Genomic DNA, 20,449 nt, shown 5'->3' with positions numbered 1-20,449 from the left:
CACAGGGGAATGTGTCGGTCTGTCCATGGTAATCAACAATACGCTATAGACACAGAAAATATACAGACGGTTGAAAAATGCTAGAGTATCCCATTAAGGCCTTCAGTTCCTATTCATGCCTGACATAGATCTACATAAGTGTGGACTACACTGCCTTGTGAACCAAAAAAGGAATCATCAGGGATACCTGAAGAAGCATTCCTGTGTTTCAGACCTGACTGCATTAATATACAAACACACTATTTATCACCTCTGAGATGACAACAGATGTCTGTTTTCCTGTGATTTTCCAGTCATTAAAAAAGAAGCACGGCTCAGCAGAACCCCAACCCAAACAGCGGAGCACTCGGGCGTTCTCCGAGCGGAGAACTCATCAGTACTCGCGCACGTCTGCCTGTTTGTTCAACCTACTTAACGGATTAATTGGCCTCCACTCCTTAGACAAATATTTTCCAGCAGAAGGAATGTAATTGGTAAATCAGACCCACAGAGAAGCTTCCAGAAAAAGTGAGAGAGAACGAGAGAGAGAGAGAGAGAGAGAAGAGAGAGAGAGAGAGAGAGACAGACTTAAGGGCTCTAGTTTCTTGCTCGAGGTTGCAAGGCACTTGGGTACATTTTGGATTCTCCCTTCACTCTTTTCCAAAAAGCCTCTGTCAACACAACAGTTTACCTGTGTGTGTATGTGTGTGTGTACCTGGGTGTGTGTGCATGTGTGTGCGTGCATGTGGGCGTTTTATGAGCGACCTAGGCCTCATGTTTGTGCAGGACGCTGATGGATTTAGCTGACTTGTGATAAAAGACACAGTAGGGGAATCAGGAACAGGGTGAAGAGATTATCAGAGGGCGGAGGGAGTGCTAAAGACATTGCACACCTACAGCAGTGCTGACTGACACAAACTGGAAGACGGTATCACATCATTCAGCTGCAACAGGGTTGGACTAAAAAGTAGTCATAAATAATAAAAGCCTCACAGACTAACTATAGAACTGTACATTTCAAAAGTGTACAGTCATGGAGCCAAACATAAGGGGCAGGTTTACATCTTCTACAAGTTTACCTCTATCATGTACCACCAATGACAATTGCCCTATTTAGTTCCCAACTTAAACTTGGAGAAAAAAAAAAGAGTCTAGATATCATTAAGGATGGGCGACACTAGGGTGTTAAATTAAAGATTATAATTGCCTTTATTTCCAGGGAAAAATATAAAAATGGTATAAAGGCTAGGGCAGGAGAGCAAGTTACCATAGCCTTTTTAATATTTTTACATGGATTTGCCCAGGAAAAAAAAGAGAGTTTTAATCTTATATTTAATCATAACACTTAAGAGTGCCTTGTTTGAAGTGAATTTTGAATATTGGGATCTCCAACCTTGTTACCAAAGAGCACCTTATTGACTCTCCATGATCTCCTTGTAACAAGTCATTTGAGTAGCCCAATAAACCTCCACTTTGCATATTTTTAAACAATTTTGCATTAGTCTTAAGTAATATGTCCATTATAAGCTTGCATGTGCCAATTTATCAACTTATTAGTGTGAAATTGTGCTCTTCAAGATATAAGTGTTTTAAAAGATCATGAGTCTTAATGATTCAAACAACCAAATTTTAGGCTGATATGTGTATATGTTGTATATGTTGTATATGTTCCTGTTCTACTTTTATCTACTATAGTCAACTTTTTTCTGTCATCAGGTACACATTCAGTCTCATTAAAATGGCTTCTCTTAAGGAAATCAGGAACAGAAGTATCCATGCTTCAATAGTAATTCATCAGTTCCTAGATTTTATCGAGAAACTGATGAAAGTGTACATACAGTACTGCACAAAAGTCCTCTGACCACCTTCCTGTATTTAATTTCTTGTCAATAGAACCAACAAGTACATGTTTTTAGGAGATACTTCTGAGAAGATTATATGCAAGATAATCTTGCTTAAGGAAGAAGAAAGACAAAGGACAATAAGGACATTTTACAACTGAAGTTCAAAAAATGGGATTCCTAATCATCATTTAAGAGCTGGCAGACCAGGTCAAACAAAGAAGCTGCTGAGTCTAGAACAGGGGTTGGCAACATGCGGCTCTTTTACTGCCTTGTTGTGGCTCCACAGCAGAATTGGATTTTTAGGTAAAAAATAAAATAATCCTCCTAAAATAAAGCCCTGTTGATCGTTGTAACACAGTTTTAACAATAAATGAATTCGTTTATTTTTTCATCTATACTCTGACATCAGCTTGCACATATTAAGACATATTTTCAGCTGAGATGGTAAAGTGTTACTTCAATAAAATGTAGCGGCTCCCAAGGTGGTTTGATTTATGTTAAAAGAACAAAATGGCTCTTCTTAACATTTGGGTTGCCAACCCCTGTTCTAGACCTTGACATTGAATGTGTTCGGAATTACTTGGATTGTGAGAAGCAGGAAATGCAACCAACGTCTAAAACTGAACTTTGTGTGTAAAAATATTCCACTGAAAAACTAAAAAGCAAGTCTTCCAAAAAGAATGGAAACTGTAATAAAGGCAAAGAATGGGACACTAAAACTTTAAAACAAAATGATATTATATTTAGTTGCTGAGGCTTCTGTGTATATGAATATATGTTTTCTACCCCTTTTTCCTGACACTGAAAAATAGACTTTTTGAGCAGAAATGAAATAAATGATGTCTGACTTTTGTGCAGTACTGAATGGAGTAAATGTGAAGCTCATCATAAAAGACTCAGGGCATCTACAAAAGCTGCTAAACAGTAAAGCACTGTAGCTGAATTCTCTATCTAAAGCTGTGTGAAGTGCAGGGTCACTCACAGGACGACCAGGCTGGAGAGGTTGGCGAAGGCGTTGTCTGGGATGTGTGTGATGCGGTTGAGGGCCAGCGTGAGAGCCTGCAAGTTGCCCTGGTGCTGCAGTGGCCCCACAGGGACCTCGGTCAGGCTGTTATCGTCCAGCCACAGGTGCCTGAGCTGCTGCAGGCCTTCAAAGCTGTCCTCTGGCACCACCGTGATGTGGTTAGCATCCAAGCGCCTGCAGAGAGGGAGAGAGTGGGAGAGAGAGAGAAAGATATAGCGCAAAATGGCAAATTCAATAAAAATGTGGGACAGAAATAAAATGCTTTCATCCTGTAAAAGCTCATGATCATGTAATCATATTCACTGAAAGAAGGCAACAGTAATCTCTACTGTAAAATCCTCAGCACAGAATGAAGACAAATTCACAGCTACAGAGCAAGTCTAATATTAGTTGAAGTCAGGATGAGTTCATTTTACACCTCTACTGTGTGTGCAGGAAAACTGAAGAGACTCAACATACAGCAAGGAAACACACCATTCAAACACACACAGTATATGTAAAAGATATTGGGCTTCATTCACCAATGTAGTCCTAAGATTCCTGAATCTGTTCTTGAGAAAGAAAAAGTCTAGGTCAGATTCGTGGTGTGTTCTTAAACCACAGAACTGTTCACACATTTGTGCTCTTGAGTGTGTGTAGATTCTGTTCTTACCCAAGAACAAATTCCACAATCTGTCAGAACGTTTGTGAAAACTGCTTAAGTGGGTTTTAAGAAGAAATTTCTTCTTAAGAACGGCTGGTGAATGAAGCCCAATGTTTTAAAAGTTTTTGAAATAGGGATGTAAATGATTACCATTAACCAACACATGAACAATTGTTCAACAACAATTATTGGTTAAAAAATGTTCACTTTATTCCATTTTCAATAATCAACAGTTCCTATTTAAGTATGTGGATTTATCATTCAAGTTGAGGAATGTTTTCCAATGTGCAAAATGACAGAGGACGTGGTGGATCATGACGGCTTTCAAGCTTTACTGAGGCACACTAAGCCAAAGCTATACACATTAATTATGTTTCTGTTCGTTTTAAAGCTAAACTATGTAAGTTTAGGGATTTATAGATTTGGAGGCCCCTCTGGTGGAAATGTGCAATTGCACACAGTGAAAGAAGAATGGAAGACAATTTTGTAACGGGTCTGAACAGATGAATCTGCTGATTGCGAGCGTGTCAAAAGTGTATTTAAAGACAACTTGTTGACGTGTCTCCCCGAGGATGTGAGCGAATGACTTACTATTATCATCATATCTTCATCAGTATAAGGTTGATTTTGCTTTTGAGACCTAAACATTGAGCTAGGCCTTCTTTCTGAGGCTCTGTGTGTGACATTATTATGTAAACATACATGATGTAGTCTGAAAAAACTCCCAGAAAATCCGACTTGACACTTCTGAATTTCAGGCTTTACAGGGTGAAGATATGGACACCATATTTCACATTTTTTGACTCAGTAATGCTACTTCTTTCAATTTTATATTACAGAAATATTACATAGTGCAGCTTTAACCTGGGATAGTTATGAGTGTTAAATATAATCTTATAAGTTTAGAATATAGAACTTTTAGTAGGCCATCATTATATATTCCAGACATTTGATTTAGTTTTTGGTCCAATTTTTTTCAGATTTTTATTTTTCTACATCAACGGAGCACAGGCCAAATTGCTTGGAACGGAGTGTCTTTCCATTAACTTGGGAATATTTTTGCATTCTCTGGTTTCTAGTTACAATTTTGGAGAGTTTATTTATTTACTTATTTTTTGAACCAAATCAGGTTCTTAAAATTGCTATTTTTACTATCTAGGTGTGTTAATACAGAATTCAGTTCATGTGTGCTCTCATAAGTGTGCATATATCAAGGATTTTACAATGGCTCCAGCTTCATATGTGGCTCAGCCAATCAGATTTCAGAGCCGGAACAGTCTGCTTTATAAGTGATACTTTGATCCTTGATTATAGGTTACTTACCAACTTAAGACTGCTGAATAATGGTCACATTTGCCAAATTTTACATACCAATTTCAATATATTAGCTATGTGACCAGTATACACATAAACACAGACAGAAACATATCTCCCCCACTCCCACCTTTCCACACCCAGGCCCCAACATATACGCCATCAGGTGGGTATGTGTGTTTGGAACAACGCTGCTGTGTATGCTGTCAGCTAGGTGCTAAGACATCATTTAACACTCGACTCAGTGCTGCTGAAGAAAAGCAGGCCTTTTCCTGTGATCTTGGCAGATCAGGGGCCCTCACACCAGGCTTACCAGAAAGGGGCCACACCTTACAGGGCCCCCCCTGAGGGCATGTGGCCAAAGCAAGCTGAGCTGTGGCAAATACTGCAGGCACTTAAAGAGGTCTGAGTCACTAGTTGTGTATTTACTGGCAGATGGGCGCTTGAGCTCAGAGGTGAGGAATGTGTTCAGAAGAAGGGAAAAGCTTTTAAAACATTAGCTATATGACCAAAAATGCTTCAGGAATTTCACAGTACTGATTTTACCTCGTGCAGGACACACAGCTAATGTTCTGCTAATAAACATAGACGGTTCTATGCCACAGACTATTGCTCGCCATGAAAACTCTGCACAGAACAACCAGGGCTGCTGCAGTATCATTTCCAATGTGAACTACTTCCAAGTGCTGTTAACATGTTCAAGAAAAATAAATCTCTCCTCCATTTGACCAGCCTGTTCACTGATGTGCTTGGCCTCTCTCGTCCAGCATGGTTCTTCCTCTCCACTACATGAACCAGGGAAACAGGGGACGGTGGACAATGCTTAGGGCTGTACAATACATCCATTTGTTGTTATTGTGACATCTGCCTTTGCAAATACTAATATTGCAGAAGCATCCAATATGCAAATGAGCCCTATAAATAATCACAGCGTCCTGACCAGTCATAAAAGTCCTTTGAGTGCTGGAATAAATAAAGGCATCCCTGTGACCCACCAAATATAAATAATTTTGAAAATAATGTTTTCATCCTTTCACTGTTCACTTTGTTTTCAACATGTCGGAAGGCATATTGCAACAGAAACATGTAGCAGCTAGGGCTGTGTAGCAAATAGGTCTAATAATTACAATATTTAATCATATTATGTTGTGTAGCTCATCATAATTAATAGCATTTGACATTTTTGCTCAAATCTGACCCTAAAGAAAGACTTTTAAAAAGCTGTGTACTTTGCTACAGCTATATAAGTGGATAAAATAAGCTTCAGTAGAATGTATTTATCACTTTCAGTAATTCAATAACATTATCATGTGAACAGAGGGTTCATATGGGTCTGAGGGTGAACACAGTTTATAGTTTTCGTCATCGACATCCAGTGAGAGCAACAGTGGTTGCATATTGTCAAAACAAAACCTTGTATCTCCAAAGTAGTAACTTCACAGAAGAAGAAAAAAAACCTTCGCAACTGTCAATGTAAGAGATTTTCTTTCACGCAGTTTGTCAATTCATCATATTTTCATACAATACAAAGGGCAGCATTATATACATTATATTCAAATAATGTATATAATGCTGCCCGTTACGTAAGTACAGTCAATGGTTCCAACTCCTTCACGACTGTAGACTTCTCACTCTTGTTCACACAGCTCATAACGAGGGGGCCACATTAGCTAATCCCATCATAGCAACATATAGTGTGTGCTTCAGCCATCATGCTTCAGCCTGCACTACGACAGATAGTTCAAAGAGTCACTAGGAAGATGCGTTAATGGCAGTAAAAAATAGTGCCGATAATAATTTGTGTTAACATGTTATTACAATATTATTACAGCTTTGTTATCTATGTGTTAACTTTGACAGCCCTGGTAGCACGATTCACTTCACTACTTTGTCCATGGCATACTGAACTACTGCCTTCTCCCTTTAAAGACACCCTGTCCATTACTAGAACGATAATTAGCTTCTTATGGGAACACTTATTCTGTATAAACTTTTGTTTTTCAAAAACCGTGGTCGTTCTTCCAGTAATCAACATATTTCAATGCAACTTTTTCCCAGTGTCGTTCTGCCCTGGTAAGAACGGCGGGGTGGTGACATCCTGTTTATGAATGGCAGACTGGATTGGAGCTTACTCTCCCTACTCACGGAAAATGACGTGGTTTGAACAGAAAGACCAGCATGAGCTGAGAGCTCTGTTCAGACAGGATTTCAGCTGTCAGAGTGTTACAGTACTAACACATCCATCATGCACACACACACACACACACACACACATGTTCACATAACCAGCCAACATGTACACTCAGTAATACAAAGGTAAACACATACACACTTAATATACTAACCTAATAGGGGTTTTCCATAGAGCTATGTAGAAAATGTTGTTTCCCCCACACACAACAGTAAGCTAGGCTTGTGCCAACAGAGCCTTTGTGAAATAAATGAACACAATAATATTGCGGTTTAGTAAAGTTGTGGTTGAAGTATGATGTCATCTTTAATTTGGTCATGAAATTAATTCATCTAGTGGGACAGAAAGGAACTGCAAATGTCACACAAACTTTACCGTCCAAGAAACTCTGACTTTGACAGTAACAGAGTCTTTGTGAAATAAATGAACACAATAATATTGCAGTTCAGTAAAAGTTGATGATGTCATCTATTTTGGTCATGAAACTGTAATTAATCTAGTGAGATGGATTGGAATTCTAAATGTTACACACACTTTACTGTCCAAGAGTTTGTGGTCATGTAGCTTGATGTGAAATGGAGCACTACAGGGAAACTTACCAACTCAGATTTCTATACTGTGATAGGAACCAGGGGTCATGATGTCTACAATGAATTCTGGATTGTCATTTACTATCCAAAAACACCAGTGAACCTTTGCTGGTCTCTTGAGGTTTTTTATGTAATGCTGATAATGGTAAGATTATCAGCATTACTATTTAAGTACTATTTTGCCTTACAACACTTGCACCTATCTGTCATAAACGGATTTACAAATATGTTTTAGGCCAAAATGATTGCATATCAGCAATCATTTTGTATAATAACTTTCTGTGTGAGAAAGTTATTATACAATTTTATAGGCATTGACCAGGGTTTGGCAACATGCGGCTCCGGAGCTGCAGTCGGCTCTTTTACTGCTCTGTTGCGGCTCCACAGCAGAATTAGATTTGCAGGTAAACATAAAATAATCATCATTTACAGTGAAATAAAACATTTCTGATAGTTGATTAATGTAGAACTGCTAATTCATCAACCTTTAATCCTGAAGGTTGGCACACAGACTGCTGGTCACCATAGCAACGCAGACAAGAATCTGGCCTAGCTAGTAGCTAATGAAAAGGCAAAGAGAAAGACTTAAGACGAACATTGATAACTGGGAGTTGATTGGACTTATTTGCATTTATAATCACTCCAGCTGGTTTCCTAATACGTTTAATCTGCAAAAACTAAAGCTAAAAAGTTAGCTTCTTGTATGAATTTTCCCATTCCACCTTAAATGGTGCAGCAGTTATATTCTGGAGCCCCAGACACCATTTAAAGTGGAACAGGAAAATTCAAACAAAAAGCCAGCGAACAAGAAGCTGACTTCAGCCTCGTAAAAAATCGAACGTTGAGAGACAATTTACAAGAATCTATTCAATTTTTGCGGAAAAGTTTCCTGCCGGAGACAGGAGAAAAGCAGCTATAGCAGAGCTAAAGCTTAAAGCCAACTAAGTCTGCGTTTTCGCTTACATTATATTTTTCATCCTATACTAGGACATTAGCACATACTGAAACAATATTTATAGCCAAGATGGTAAAATGGACATAAAAAGTCGTGGCTCCCAAGGTGGTTTGATTTTTGTTGAAATGACAAAATGGCTCTTCTTAACATCTGGGTTGCTGACTCCTGCATTAGCCGCTGCAGATGTCTGGTACGTATCATCACTGTATACAAATCTGACTCACTCTGTTTCTCTAGAATGGAGCATTTCTCATCAGCTCTCTCTAAACGACATCGTTTACACCTTAACCATTCAATTATGCTGACATTTTGAAAAATTGGTTGAATTCCCCTTAAACCGTCACCAAGCACAGGCCAAACCTTAGAAAACTAAATCAATCCTTTGTCTCTCTCTTTTTTTCGAAAGCTACATTTTAAAATTCTTCTCAAAGGATCCCTGAAAGTGTCACATAGTCAAAACTGGAGACATTTAATTCCCTCAGTGAGAGAGTTAAATAGAGTGCACATGCATAAACACACACTCACACACCTACATGCACTCAGTGGCCCCGAAGGTTATCATTAAGTAGAGTGCAGAACCCTTCAAGTTTTCCCCTAATCAAAACCCATTTCCTACCTTGAGCAAACACTATGCAGAACAATGTACAAACTGCAGTAGTTAAACATTGCCTTGATTAGCAGAATAACACAGGCTGCCTTTCTCCCACAGCATTCTGGAAAAGAAGATCTGAAAGTAACATTGCACTCGCACAAAGAAAACTATGCACATGCACGTGTCTGAGTGTGTGTGTCTGTGTCTTTGGTGTGGCTTTCACTTCAGGACTGCATGGTATTTCTTACTGAAGGTGAATGATCATCTAAATGACACTCGCTTTGGATGTGAACTCTGGTTCACTTTCTCGTCCAGCCCACTAAAGCATACTTAATTCCCTGCTCTATACATACCAGCCTGTATATGCACCAATACAGCAGAGCTTATACCACAAGAGCAGCGCAAGGCTGCTGAATAAACAGAACAACAATAAGTAACCTGTAGTCTTATGTACTGTTTGGGAAAGCATCTATTTTTACCTTTCACCACTGAATAAACAATTGGAAAGTAAAAGTCCTGATTTCTGAGTCGACTCGTGTGGCTCCAGCTGAACTGTTAGTCAGGCAGCTATAGCTAAAGGCAGCAACATACAGATCTAGACATGCCCTGCACTGCCAGTGCCATACTTTAGAGCACACACACATGAACATATAAGTACAGTACTATCTATATATTTATATATGTATCCAAACTTGGTATGTTTCTTCTGAAATCCATTGTATTAAACAATGATGTGCTGTTACTGGATATTTTTCATGTATCGTGTATCTGTATCGTGTATCTGCTGATTCTGATACATTAACATAAAATATATCAAACACATAAAATTTAGAAACTAGGACAAAATCTTTCTGGATTAACATTACAAAGAAATCCAAACATTTATTTGTACACTCTCAGAAATAAGGGTACAAAACTATCACTGGGGCAGTACCCCTCTTGTCACTGGGGTGGTGCCCTCAAGGGTACAACTAAGTACCTTTAGTCAGGGAACATAATTGTACCATAATCCATTGAAATTATATTTTCTAAGTTGTACCGTCTCCACACACCCTGTCTCATCTCCAGGCTTTTCATTTATTGTTCTAATTTAACGTATTCTCACTTACAAAACCATTTGACTTTATCTGCTGATTCCAATATGGTTCTTTTGGGAAGACCTTGCACTAGATGTTGGAACACCGCTTTGAGGAATTGATTGCACTCAGCCACAAGAGCATTAGTGAGGTCAGGTGCTGATGCTGGATGATTAGTTCTGGATCACAAACACCATTCCAACTCATCTCAAAGGTACTAGATGGGGCTCCATCGCTCCAGAGAATGCAATTCCACTGCCACACATCCCAAAGTTGGAGGGGATTTACACCACTCTATCCAAAGCTTGGTGCTGGGCATGGATCCTTAGACTCATGTCAGGCTGCCTCAGAGCAGCTCAATCTACTGACTATGCTTTTCGATGGAGGTTATACATATATGGTAGTCCCTGTTAAAATGGCCAATGAGTGCAGATACAAGGCTGGAGAGAGAGAGAGAGAGAGATGTCACTTTCCCTTTAATGACCTAACCTAAATAATTTCACATTCTCTTCTACCATAAACACATCAGCTGACACCTCCGTAAACACTTTATTTGTTTTAAATCTGTAACAGACGTAAAATTATAGCAACAGACCCAATGTATAATTCTCTTTTCGACACAATACTGGTTTTTAGGTCAACAAATCCTTCAGCAAATCATAATTTCAAACTTGTTGACATGAACGACAATTTCAGCGGACAGACAGCTGTGAAATTAGGACTGTGGTTTAGGAAGCCATCCCTGCCAAAAACATCAACTGTCTTCAAATAATCCGCAAATATTTCACTAGAAAGCCTCTCTCGGTTCAGGGTACACCATCGGAAGCAGCTGAACCCTTGTTTTCTGCTGAAGCGAGAGAGGGATTGGCAGGTAGAGGTGTGGTGAGCGGGTGCTAAAATACGACAGATTAAGTAGAGCTATAGTTAGCTATAACTAACACTTGTTTCCATTAGAGTTGTAAATCTCTGCTCTCACAGTGATGTGGTTCAATTTAGTTAAGATCAGTTAGAAAACGATTCAACGCCAAATTTCACCATCATTAAATTTGATTAAATTATTCTGGTATAATAATTCTGAATTTCTTTTAAAAATACACTAAACATAAATGTGACTTGAGGAATAATTTACACAGTAAGCCTCTGTGTTTATAATTCATTGATTATAATTAATTATAACATCCAAAAAGCTATGCAGTTGATGTTTGATTGTAGTTATCAGATCAACGCATCTCAATAGTCTGCATATCTTGGACAGTCCGAATGTAAAAATGCCCATTTTCAATCATAATAAAAGTTTTAAAACAATAAAACTTGTTTACTGTGTATGTGTCTCTGCTTTTTTTTTATATGCAATGTCTATCATATCTGTTAATGTCCAGAAAACATCAGTGATCATTCCATCAGTTTCAGTGTGCTCTAATGTTATTGACTGCTCTGTGCTGATGTCGCTGTAATTAGGCAGTGACTTTTTTTTAGCAGAGTGATTAGAGAAGCCAGCCTGCAGGGGGGGGAGACATTCCTGAGGGACTGCCCCTCTCTCTCTCTCTTTCCTTCCTTTTTTCTCTCTCCTTCTCTCTAATAACAGTTTGTATACCCCTCTCCTTCTGCCTCTCCCACCCGCACTAGTCTCTGCGTAAGGGCAGAAGGCGTGTTGATTGACAGCTAGCTCTTAGAGTCCTGGTCCAAGCCTGGGCCGAGTGTGCCAGAACATATTAGTTCAGGTCCAGAGCTCCGGCCCCAGCCCTGCGGGGAAACACATCTGCAAAAAAAGCTAAGTGCGCAGGGGAAAGAAAGAAGAGGGTGGTGGGGTCTGGCTAGGTGATAACGCCTCTGAGCTGCTTTTTCCAAACACGCAGCTGGACCAGCTCTCACACTCACACACACCTGAGTACATGAACAAAATTCACCATTAAGCTGGAATGATAATGCAAATTTAGACAAACGATTATGGAGACGAATGAATGTAAACTAGAACAGTCTGCTGATGTGTACATTACTATTTTTAGAATTATTCTTTTGTAAGTGTTCTCTATAAGGTGACATCGCTGCTAACCTCCACAAGATGAGTGTTTGTGCTCATATTATCTCAGCCGACTGAGAAAAATATAAACTATTTTTGATTCCACACGTGAGTCTGTGTTATAGGGGACATTTGTCTGAGAGTGTGCACACAGAACAGTGCAGTCCACTGTTTCCTATCAGGCAATAAGTTAAGCTAGAGTCCCTGCCTCAATTTTTGCCAACTCTGGTAAAGAGAAGTAAAAAGGGCTTTAAGAAATTCACCTTTTGGTAAATTAGCTAAAACGTACACTTAAAAAATAACAAAAATCCAACCTTTCATTAAAGTAAAATTATTCTGGATGAGATAATCTCTCATCCACAAATAATTACTTGTAACAAAACCACATGTGCCACAGTTATTGGCACCCCTAGGAATTCTTAGAAACAAAATGGAACTAAAATACTTTGTTCATATTTTACTTTTTTAAGTTGATCAGAGTGTCTAGAACCTTTTAAGCAGTAATCCACCACTTCCTGTTTCACTGGGGAATAGATAAGAGGTGACACTGGGGTCAAAACCCTAGTCACTCTTTAATATGGGAAAGACAAGAGAACACAGTTCAAATTAAAGTGTGCTGACCTTCATAAGTCAGGGAGTGGCTGTAAAAAATAGCTACTCGCCTAAAAATGCTCATATCTACAGTTAGGACAATGGTTAAAAATCTCTAATCAACTGGAACTGTGACAAACTTACCTGGACGAGGACTCAAGTTCATTTTACCCCCACAGAGGATGGTAAGAGAGACAACAAAAATCCCAAGGATCACTGCATAAAGTAGCACGATGGGGGCACCAAGTCTCCAAAACTACCATCAGACACCATGTCCATGCCAACAGATTATCTGGAGGGCATGCCAGGAGAAAGCCTTTCTTGTCTTCAAACCACAAATGTAAGTGCCTGTAGCCTAAACGCTAGTAGGACTTTGACTGGAACTGTGTTCTATGGTCAGATGAAACGAAAATTCAGCTTTTAGGCAACAAACACTCAGGACGATGACTACACTGAAAAGAATTTGATGCCCACTGTTAAGTATGGTGGAGGGTCTGTGGTTTTGTGTCTGTTTTATCTCCAACGGCCCTGGGAACCTCGTTCGGGTACCTGGCATAATGGATATTTTAAATCAAAATCTTTCTGCCTCCACCAAGAATGGGATGCTGTTGGATCTTCCAGCAAGACTTGTGTTTTATTAGTTTTGATAGCTTTTGCATTGAATAAGTTAAATGTTAGTAATATTACTGCAATGAAGTAATTAAACGTTGCCTTGGTGGTTAGCTTACATAGGAATACAGCAGAACTTTCATTTCTGCTTTCTGATGGTTGTTCTCACATCAAAGTACACAGAATATATTTTAACTCTCCTGGTCACAGATATGGAGGTGCGGTCATACACTGATGAAACATGAGACAGACGAATTTATATTTTTCAATACTAACACCACATAAGGTTGCAATATGCGAATTAGACCCCTAACCAACATTTTTTACTGTTTTTTCCTTCTTGATTAATCACAGCTGTTTCTGTGCATGCTTTGATGAATCAACATGTCCAAAAAAGATCAAAATAATGCAAGTCAATTCTGCACTGTCACATTATTTATTGTGTTTTTTGATACACTGCAAAGCTAATCACGATCTGAATATGTAATTACATAATATGACAACACTGGTGTTACTACGTTACTCACAGAGACTGCAGAGCATGGAGGTTCTTGAGGGCAGCACTAGGAACGGTCTTCAGCTGATTATTCTGAAGCATGCTAGAAAAAAGAACAGCAAGAGACAGCCTTTCAGAAATGTCACAATCATAGCTTGGCAATTTTCCATGATCTATAAATTACTACTATTATGGAAAGCTGCAGATAAGCTATGATTCTTAAGCTGATTCAGTTGAATCAAGACATTGATTGAAAATGTTAACAATGGATGCAATCATGTGATGTCACGCCACATAAAATGTACGAAACTGAAGGAAAATGTGTAATCAGAAGGACTGCATTAAACTAATCATTCAGAACATAATGGAAGTTCAGACAGAGTGGAAAATGTTAAAGGACAGGGTGAAGACGAGATGACTGTGTGTGTGTGTGTGTGTGTGTGTGTGTAATGTGCTAATCACAGTCACATCTCTCTTCCTTTCTGCTATCAGCATGTTCTGGCGTCACTCGAGTGCCACAGGCCAAAATCTTTCACACTAAACCTCAGCACACTAATACATTCAAGGCAACAAAAGAAAAAGGACACTCTGTTTCAAGTTGGGCTTGAGCCCAGACCCTGCAGCGTTGTTTTTATTTATTTAAGCAAGGATACTGCAGTGAGAACCCAGGACGAAATGGTAATTATGGTAAAATAAGTTGTGCTCCGTGATGGTTAAAATGATAGTCCAATGAAAAATCTAATTTATGTAATTTCCACACTCCTAATACAGTCACACAACCAAGACATGTTTGCTTCTTTTGTTGCTTCACTGGATCTAAGAAGCTACTGTAGCTAAAAACAGACAAAAGTACATGACATATGTAAAAACAGCAGTCATTAAAATCCTGAATTTTATCTGCACATTTGTCCATTTTTATGGATAAACATTTGTCATAAAGTGTAAGAAACTACATAAGTGACTAAACATGGTTTGAGGCAAGAGAATGACCATTTAGGCATATATTTTATAATTCGTGGCGTATAAGCTTCCATTAACTGTTACTTATAGTGTTGGGCAAAAGTCAGATACCCTTCATTAATATAATTTCCACTCAAAACAGCCATTGCACACAAGTTATCCATTTTTCATCATCACTGAAAAAGTCCAGGGCCAGGCCCGGTATTCATAAAGTAGTAGTACTGATCTAGGGTCTGTTCCTGTCAGTAGGGTCACTGTAAATAAAAGAGAAATCTAAACCAAGGTCAACAATCCTCCTCTGAGAAGTTTGATGAATGTGGCCCTTGTTACATAACTGGGGCTGAATCAACAGCCATCATCTGCAAGTCATTAGCACTGACCACCGACCACCTACTGATCAACCCTTTATAACCAAACAGCCCCAGGACAGCGTGTGGTAGATATCGTAGTCTTTAGTCTTCCATCACGATAATGTAAGGACTGCATTTGGTCCACCAGATGCTGATATGGGATCAAGAAGCTACTTTAACCACTAATGATATATGAAATCTCTTCTTTGACCCTGGAGCTGAACGCAGTCAGCACTCTTGATGAAGTAAACCTACTGTAAGTATCAACTTTGTTGTTACACTAACATACAGTTCTCCAATTTCTGATCACAGCTCTAAGCATAATCCAGTTGTTCCTCACAATATCAGAACTGCCAATGCAACAAAATCAGCCTTTCCATTTATGGGAGAAGAATAAATACCAGTTTAGGCCAATTCTCAGTGAGTGTTAACTGAGTTAGCAGGGTAACAGCCCCAGTAAAAATTTATTTACCAGAGGTTTACAAAAAAGCATCATTCATTTATGGTTTTATTTCATGTAAACCTCAGGAAGACACTGAAATTCCCACACATGAACATAAATGAACTTTAAAATATGCCAGGTGATGTGATATCCTTTATCAATAGCACACACACTGTACCTAGAATAGATACAATTGTTGTAGAAATGCAGCTGTTGAGCTGCACTAGTTAAATGCACTCAGTGCTGCAAGCAGAAATCATGCCTATAAAAAGCCACCAATATGCTACACTGTACATTTTAGCAGAGCACAGCTTCCAGTTTCACACATCAGAGAAAACAACTTTAATCTGGGAAAAACACTGTCACATCTCAGATCTCACACAATCAGGCTAAGCTAATCAGCTACAGAGACCCATGGCACTGCATGGCACACTTCAGTGGCCAATTTAAAGATGACAAGAAACTATAAGTTTTATTAGACTGAGCTACTATGTACTTCCATTTGACACAGATTAAATTCTAGTCAGTTTGTTTGCTCCTGCATTCACTTACAAGTTAGGCCCTGTCTCAAAATTACTAGAAGAAAAAACACTAATATTAGAATAATTACAAAAAGCATTAATATAATCAGTAGAGCTTTTACATACATCAATACATTTGACCATTTCCAAACCTCTCCTTGAGGCAACCCAGTATTATGTATGGTTATCATGCAATAATTGACTTGACTAATCAGTGCTTCATAAAAAAGGTTTTAAGTGCCTAAAACTTTTGCATAGTACTAAACTTTTCCAATCTTGTCTAGACAATCAAAGTTGCCACATGGTTTACAACCTTCTTCCTTCTGCACATTGTGCAAGGCCAACCAGATGAGCTTCTCAAACAGAGAAACCGCATCGGATCCAGACAACACAGTGGAACTGTTGATGACTGGAAGTCAAAGTTCACACGTTGTAATAAAATCCAAGTGTGAACTGGTCCTGGGTTAGTCTTTAGGAGCATCTGTGGGTCTAGAGGCAGGCCAGAGAGAGGTCAGGAAGAGGGAAAGAGAGAGTTTTATGCAAAGTGGAGCCGGAGTGACGCAGGGGGCCGATAAGCTGCATTTGAATTGGCTCGCAAACACCTCAAGGACAAAGCTGTTACGTCATTACGGTCAGAAAGACAGAGAGAGAGAGAGAGAGAGAGAGAGAGAGAGAGAGAGAGAGAGAGAGAAAGAAAGAGAGAAAGAGGGATAGACACAGATAGAGACAAAGAGAAAGAGCCTGTCCTGAAGCCTAGTCTTAATCAACAGAAAGACATGCTGGGAGGCCTGTCATCGTCACAGTGACAGAGCTGTGAGATTCCTGTCACACAACAACTGGCCAACTCTCCCCTCACTCACTCACATCAGTACATGAAGACATGCAGCAGGACAACACATTATACATATTCCTACATTTATTAGTATGGCAATATATGATGACATGTGAATTAATATTAGAGCCCAACCAATATCAACCAAATATTTTGATTTCTTTACAGCTGATGGTGGATTTTTGGCTGTCTTTTATTGTTATTGTTATTGTTATTATTATTATTATTATTATATTATTATTATTATTTAATCCTAAACTCACACTGTATAGAGTAAATGAACACATAAAACATGATAGCACATTTCCAGCACTTTTTAGCTAAAGCAATATAAACGTTATTTGCACTTTAATGGACCAAACTGCCATCTAATTATTTCCGTTTAAACGAGATGCCTTTAAAAATGTTAGGTAGGGCTAAAAAAAAATAAATAAATAATGTGCTAGACTGAAAGTAAGAGGCAACTGGATATTTAGCACAATGAGTGCATTTCTACTTTCACACCGTAAAAGTGAAAATGTGTAGGTGTGCATGTCTGATTCAAATCTGAAAGTGTGACATTAATAATGTAAATTAATATAATATTGCGTCTGCCACAAGCAAATAAAATACTCCAGCACGTTTAGGGGTCATGCTGAAGATACGCAAAATATTAAGTGCTGTTGTATGCTGTATCATTTTGCTATGCTTGGATAACAGTACATATCATGTTTTGCCACTGCTGCAACATAGCAAAAATATAATACGCGTGTACTGTGGCGTAATTTATGGTGTGTGTATATTTGTCTGTCTCTGTGTGTAGAGTACTTACAGGACTTTGAGCTGGTGGAGTCCAGACAGAGCCTCAGGGTGGATGAAAGCAAGGTCATTACCTGCCAATCGCCTACACACACACACACACACACACACACACACACACACACACACACACACACACACACAGAGAGAGAGAGAGCGAGAGAGAGAGAGAGAGAGAGAGAGAGAGAGAGAGAAAGAGAGAGAGAGAGAGAATTAATGAGCAGCAACAACTTTTCTAGACTTTCATCAACAGCAGGGAACAGAGAGACAGAAGAAAGAAGAAAGAGGCAAAAAAGTATAGCCTTCTCACAGTGGGGTTATCTTCCCAAATTAAAAATGTCCATACTCCTCTGCATGAATTCAAAACAGTCAATTTGTACACGGACTGGCAATATGGTATCATTATTACAATAAATTATGCCACAGAAAGCTTTTCTGGGCGTATTCCTGGTAGGGATGGGGTCTGTTATACTGGATTGGTATTGGCACCAGTGCAGATCTTATTAAACAAATCCAGTGTCAGCTAGATGTACCGATCTACTATCGCTACTTTTTCTTAGATACACTTGCTTTAAAAGGGAAGAATGTCATTCCAACACATCAAATTCTCACTTTGTTTTCATTAATGAAACTGAATGCTCTAATTATGAATAATCATGTATTCAAACTTGTTCATTTAAGAAGATGAAAGGCATGCTTCTTTGCAATTGTGATCATTGTTATCAATTTCATTTCTAAGTAATTTTGAGATAAGGCGATTGTTAAGATGTCTACAATTAGCCTTTGTAGTCCTAAAATAAATGAATGATGAATGGTTGAATATTAAATATTTGTCCAGTGTGACTCATAGATTTTAAATTGAAGAAGAAAACATTTTATAGGATCGGTACTCACTATTGGCCACTACCCTGAATTCAGGTACTGAAATTGTTATCAGGAAAGAAAAAGGTGGAGCGGTGCACCCCTAGTTGTGGGTATTGTTAAAGACCACTCTTAGCTCTTTTTTTCATAGCATTTTTTTAGTACACTGTGTCAGTTTTAACTTTACAAGCCTCAAAAATTCAGGAAAATGTCTTTAAGTGATGCAAAAGTACAGTTCAGCCACATTGCCCATCCTTAGGAGACACTGATGGCTCCAGTCTGTTGGTGGTCAGCAGCAAGGACATGGTCAGACGGTCAGATACAGTAGACTTAAGCTCCAGTCACACCTCAGTTAGAGTCAGCCTGCATGGCTGTTATCAGGACGGTGTTGTCAGTGTGTGTGTGGCTGGAGCGAGCAGTGTGTATGATAAGCTCCACACACTCCTGCGGCTCTAACTTCCCTCTCTATCTGCACAAACCTCTGCTCAGCTTGCATCTGATTGGTCGGTGCAAATGCCTCCCGAGGTGGCAGAATGTGATGGCTCTATCTACGGCGCGATGGGATCGGTGTGAGCAGACGTGTTTAAGGCCAGAAAAGTGGCAGCTAATGAAATCCTGCTCACACACACATATATACACACTCTGACACCTGCTATTCATAGAGAGGCGAGAGGAATTCTCGGCTGTATCTCTACATGAGATATGACAGTTTTGCTATGTACCTGAAAGCATGAGTGTGTGCATGTATTGTGCTGTATGAGTACTGCATGTACGTGCTTTTTCACATGTATTTGATTAAAGATTTGGCAGTATTAGAATTCTTATATTCTTGTGTGGTCCCTGAGCTACTGACCCAGTACATCAGCGTACTGAGGAGAATTACATATATATGGTGCATGAAGCCTGCATGATATAGACATAAAATGTCTGATAAAGCTGTACGATACTTTGATGACAATACAAGAAGAGATAAATTATGATTATGTGTGTCTATCTATAGTAAAATGACTGAAACAAACTAAATCTTAGCAGGAAATAAATACTTTTCTCAAATCTGCATCCACAATTGTTGGCACCCTTCATTTAATATAACTTGTGTAGCCTCCTTTTGCAAAAATAATAGCTCTATGTCTTCTCCTGTAATGCTTGATGAGACTGGAGAACACATGGCAAAGGATCTGAGACCTCTTCAGATCCTTCAGATTCCGAGGTCCACGGTGTGGACTCTCCTCTTCAGCTCATCCCAAAGGTTTTCTATGGGGTTTAGGTTGAACCATTTTTGTGTTGATTTTGAGGTGTGCTTTGGATCACTTTCCTGCTGGAAGATCCAAACTATAGCCCAGTTTAAGCTTCCTGGCTGAGACAGTCAGGTTTTGATTTTATTTCTACTGGTACCTGATGGAGTCTGTGATACCATGTATCTGAATAAATTATCCAGGAACTTTGGAAGAAAAACATCATACATCCACCACCACACTTCACAGTGGGGATGAGGTACTTTTCTGCTATCTTTGTGTCCACACCAAACCCACCTCTGGTGTTTGTTGCCACAAACCCCTATTTTGGTCTCATCTGACCATAGAACAAGGTCTTACTCAAAGTTCCAGTAAACGTCTGGCAAACTATAGATGCTTGAGTTGGTTCTTGACAGAAGAGACTTTTTTTTCTGACAGCCCCACCAAACAACTTGTGATTATATAGGTGGTGTTTAATTGGGGGTTGGGAGATGTTCTGACCCCATGAACTAATTTCTTCAATTGC

The 20,449-nt window shown here is 39.0% G+C and overlaps 1 protein-coding gene across 1 annotated transcript in view; it reads right to left on the bottom strand.

Annotated features, from left to right (window-relative positions):
* lgr4 (leucine-rich repeat containing G protein-coupled receptor 4) overlaps nucleotides 1-20,449 on the bottom strand; it is a 93,390-nt gene that overhangs the window by 18,535 nt on the left and 54,406 nt on the right. Inside the window, exons 3-5 of the mRNA XM_036584189.1 lie at nucleotides 17,841-17,912; nucleotides 13,956-14,027; nucleotides 2,806-3,021 (exon numbers count right to left, since the gene is read on the bottom strand). Coding sequence (XP_036440082.1) covers nucleotides 2,806-3,021; nucleotides 13,956-14,027; nucleotides 17,841-17,912 — 360 coding nt within the window. The remainder of the gene's footprint in view (nucleotides 1-2,805; nucleotides 3,022-13,955; nucleotides 14,028-17,840; nucleotides 17,913-20,449) is intronic.

Source organism: Colossoma macropomum, unplaced genomic scaffold (genome assembly GCF_904425465.1).
Source record: "Colossoma macropomum unplaced genomic scaffold, Colossoma_macropomum, whole genome shotgun sequence".
NCBI classification, from domain to species: Eukaryota; Metazoa; Chordata; class Actinopteri; order Characiformes; family Serrasalmidae; genus Colossoma; species Colossoma macropomum.
The sequence above is the reverse complement of the archived record's forward strand: the minus strand, read 5'-3'. Positions and strand labels throughout refer to the sequence as shown.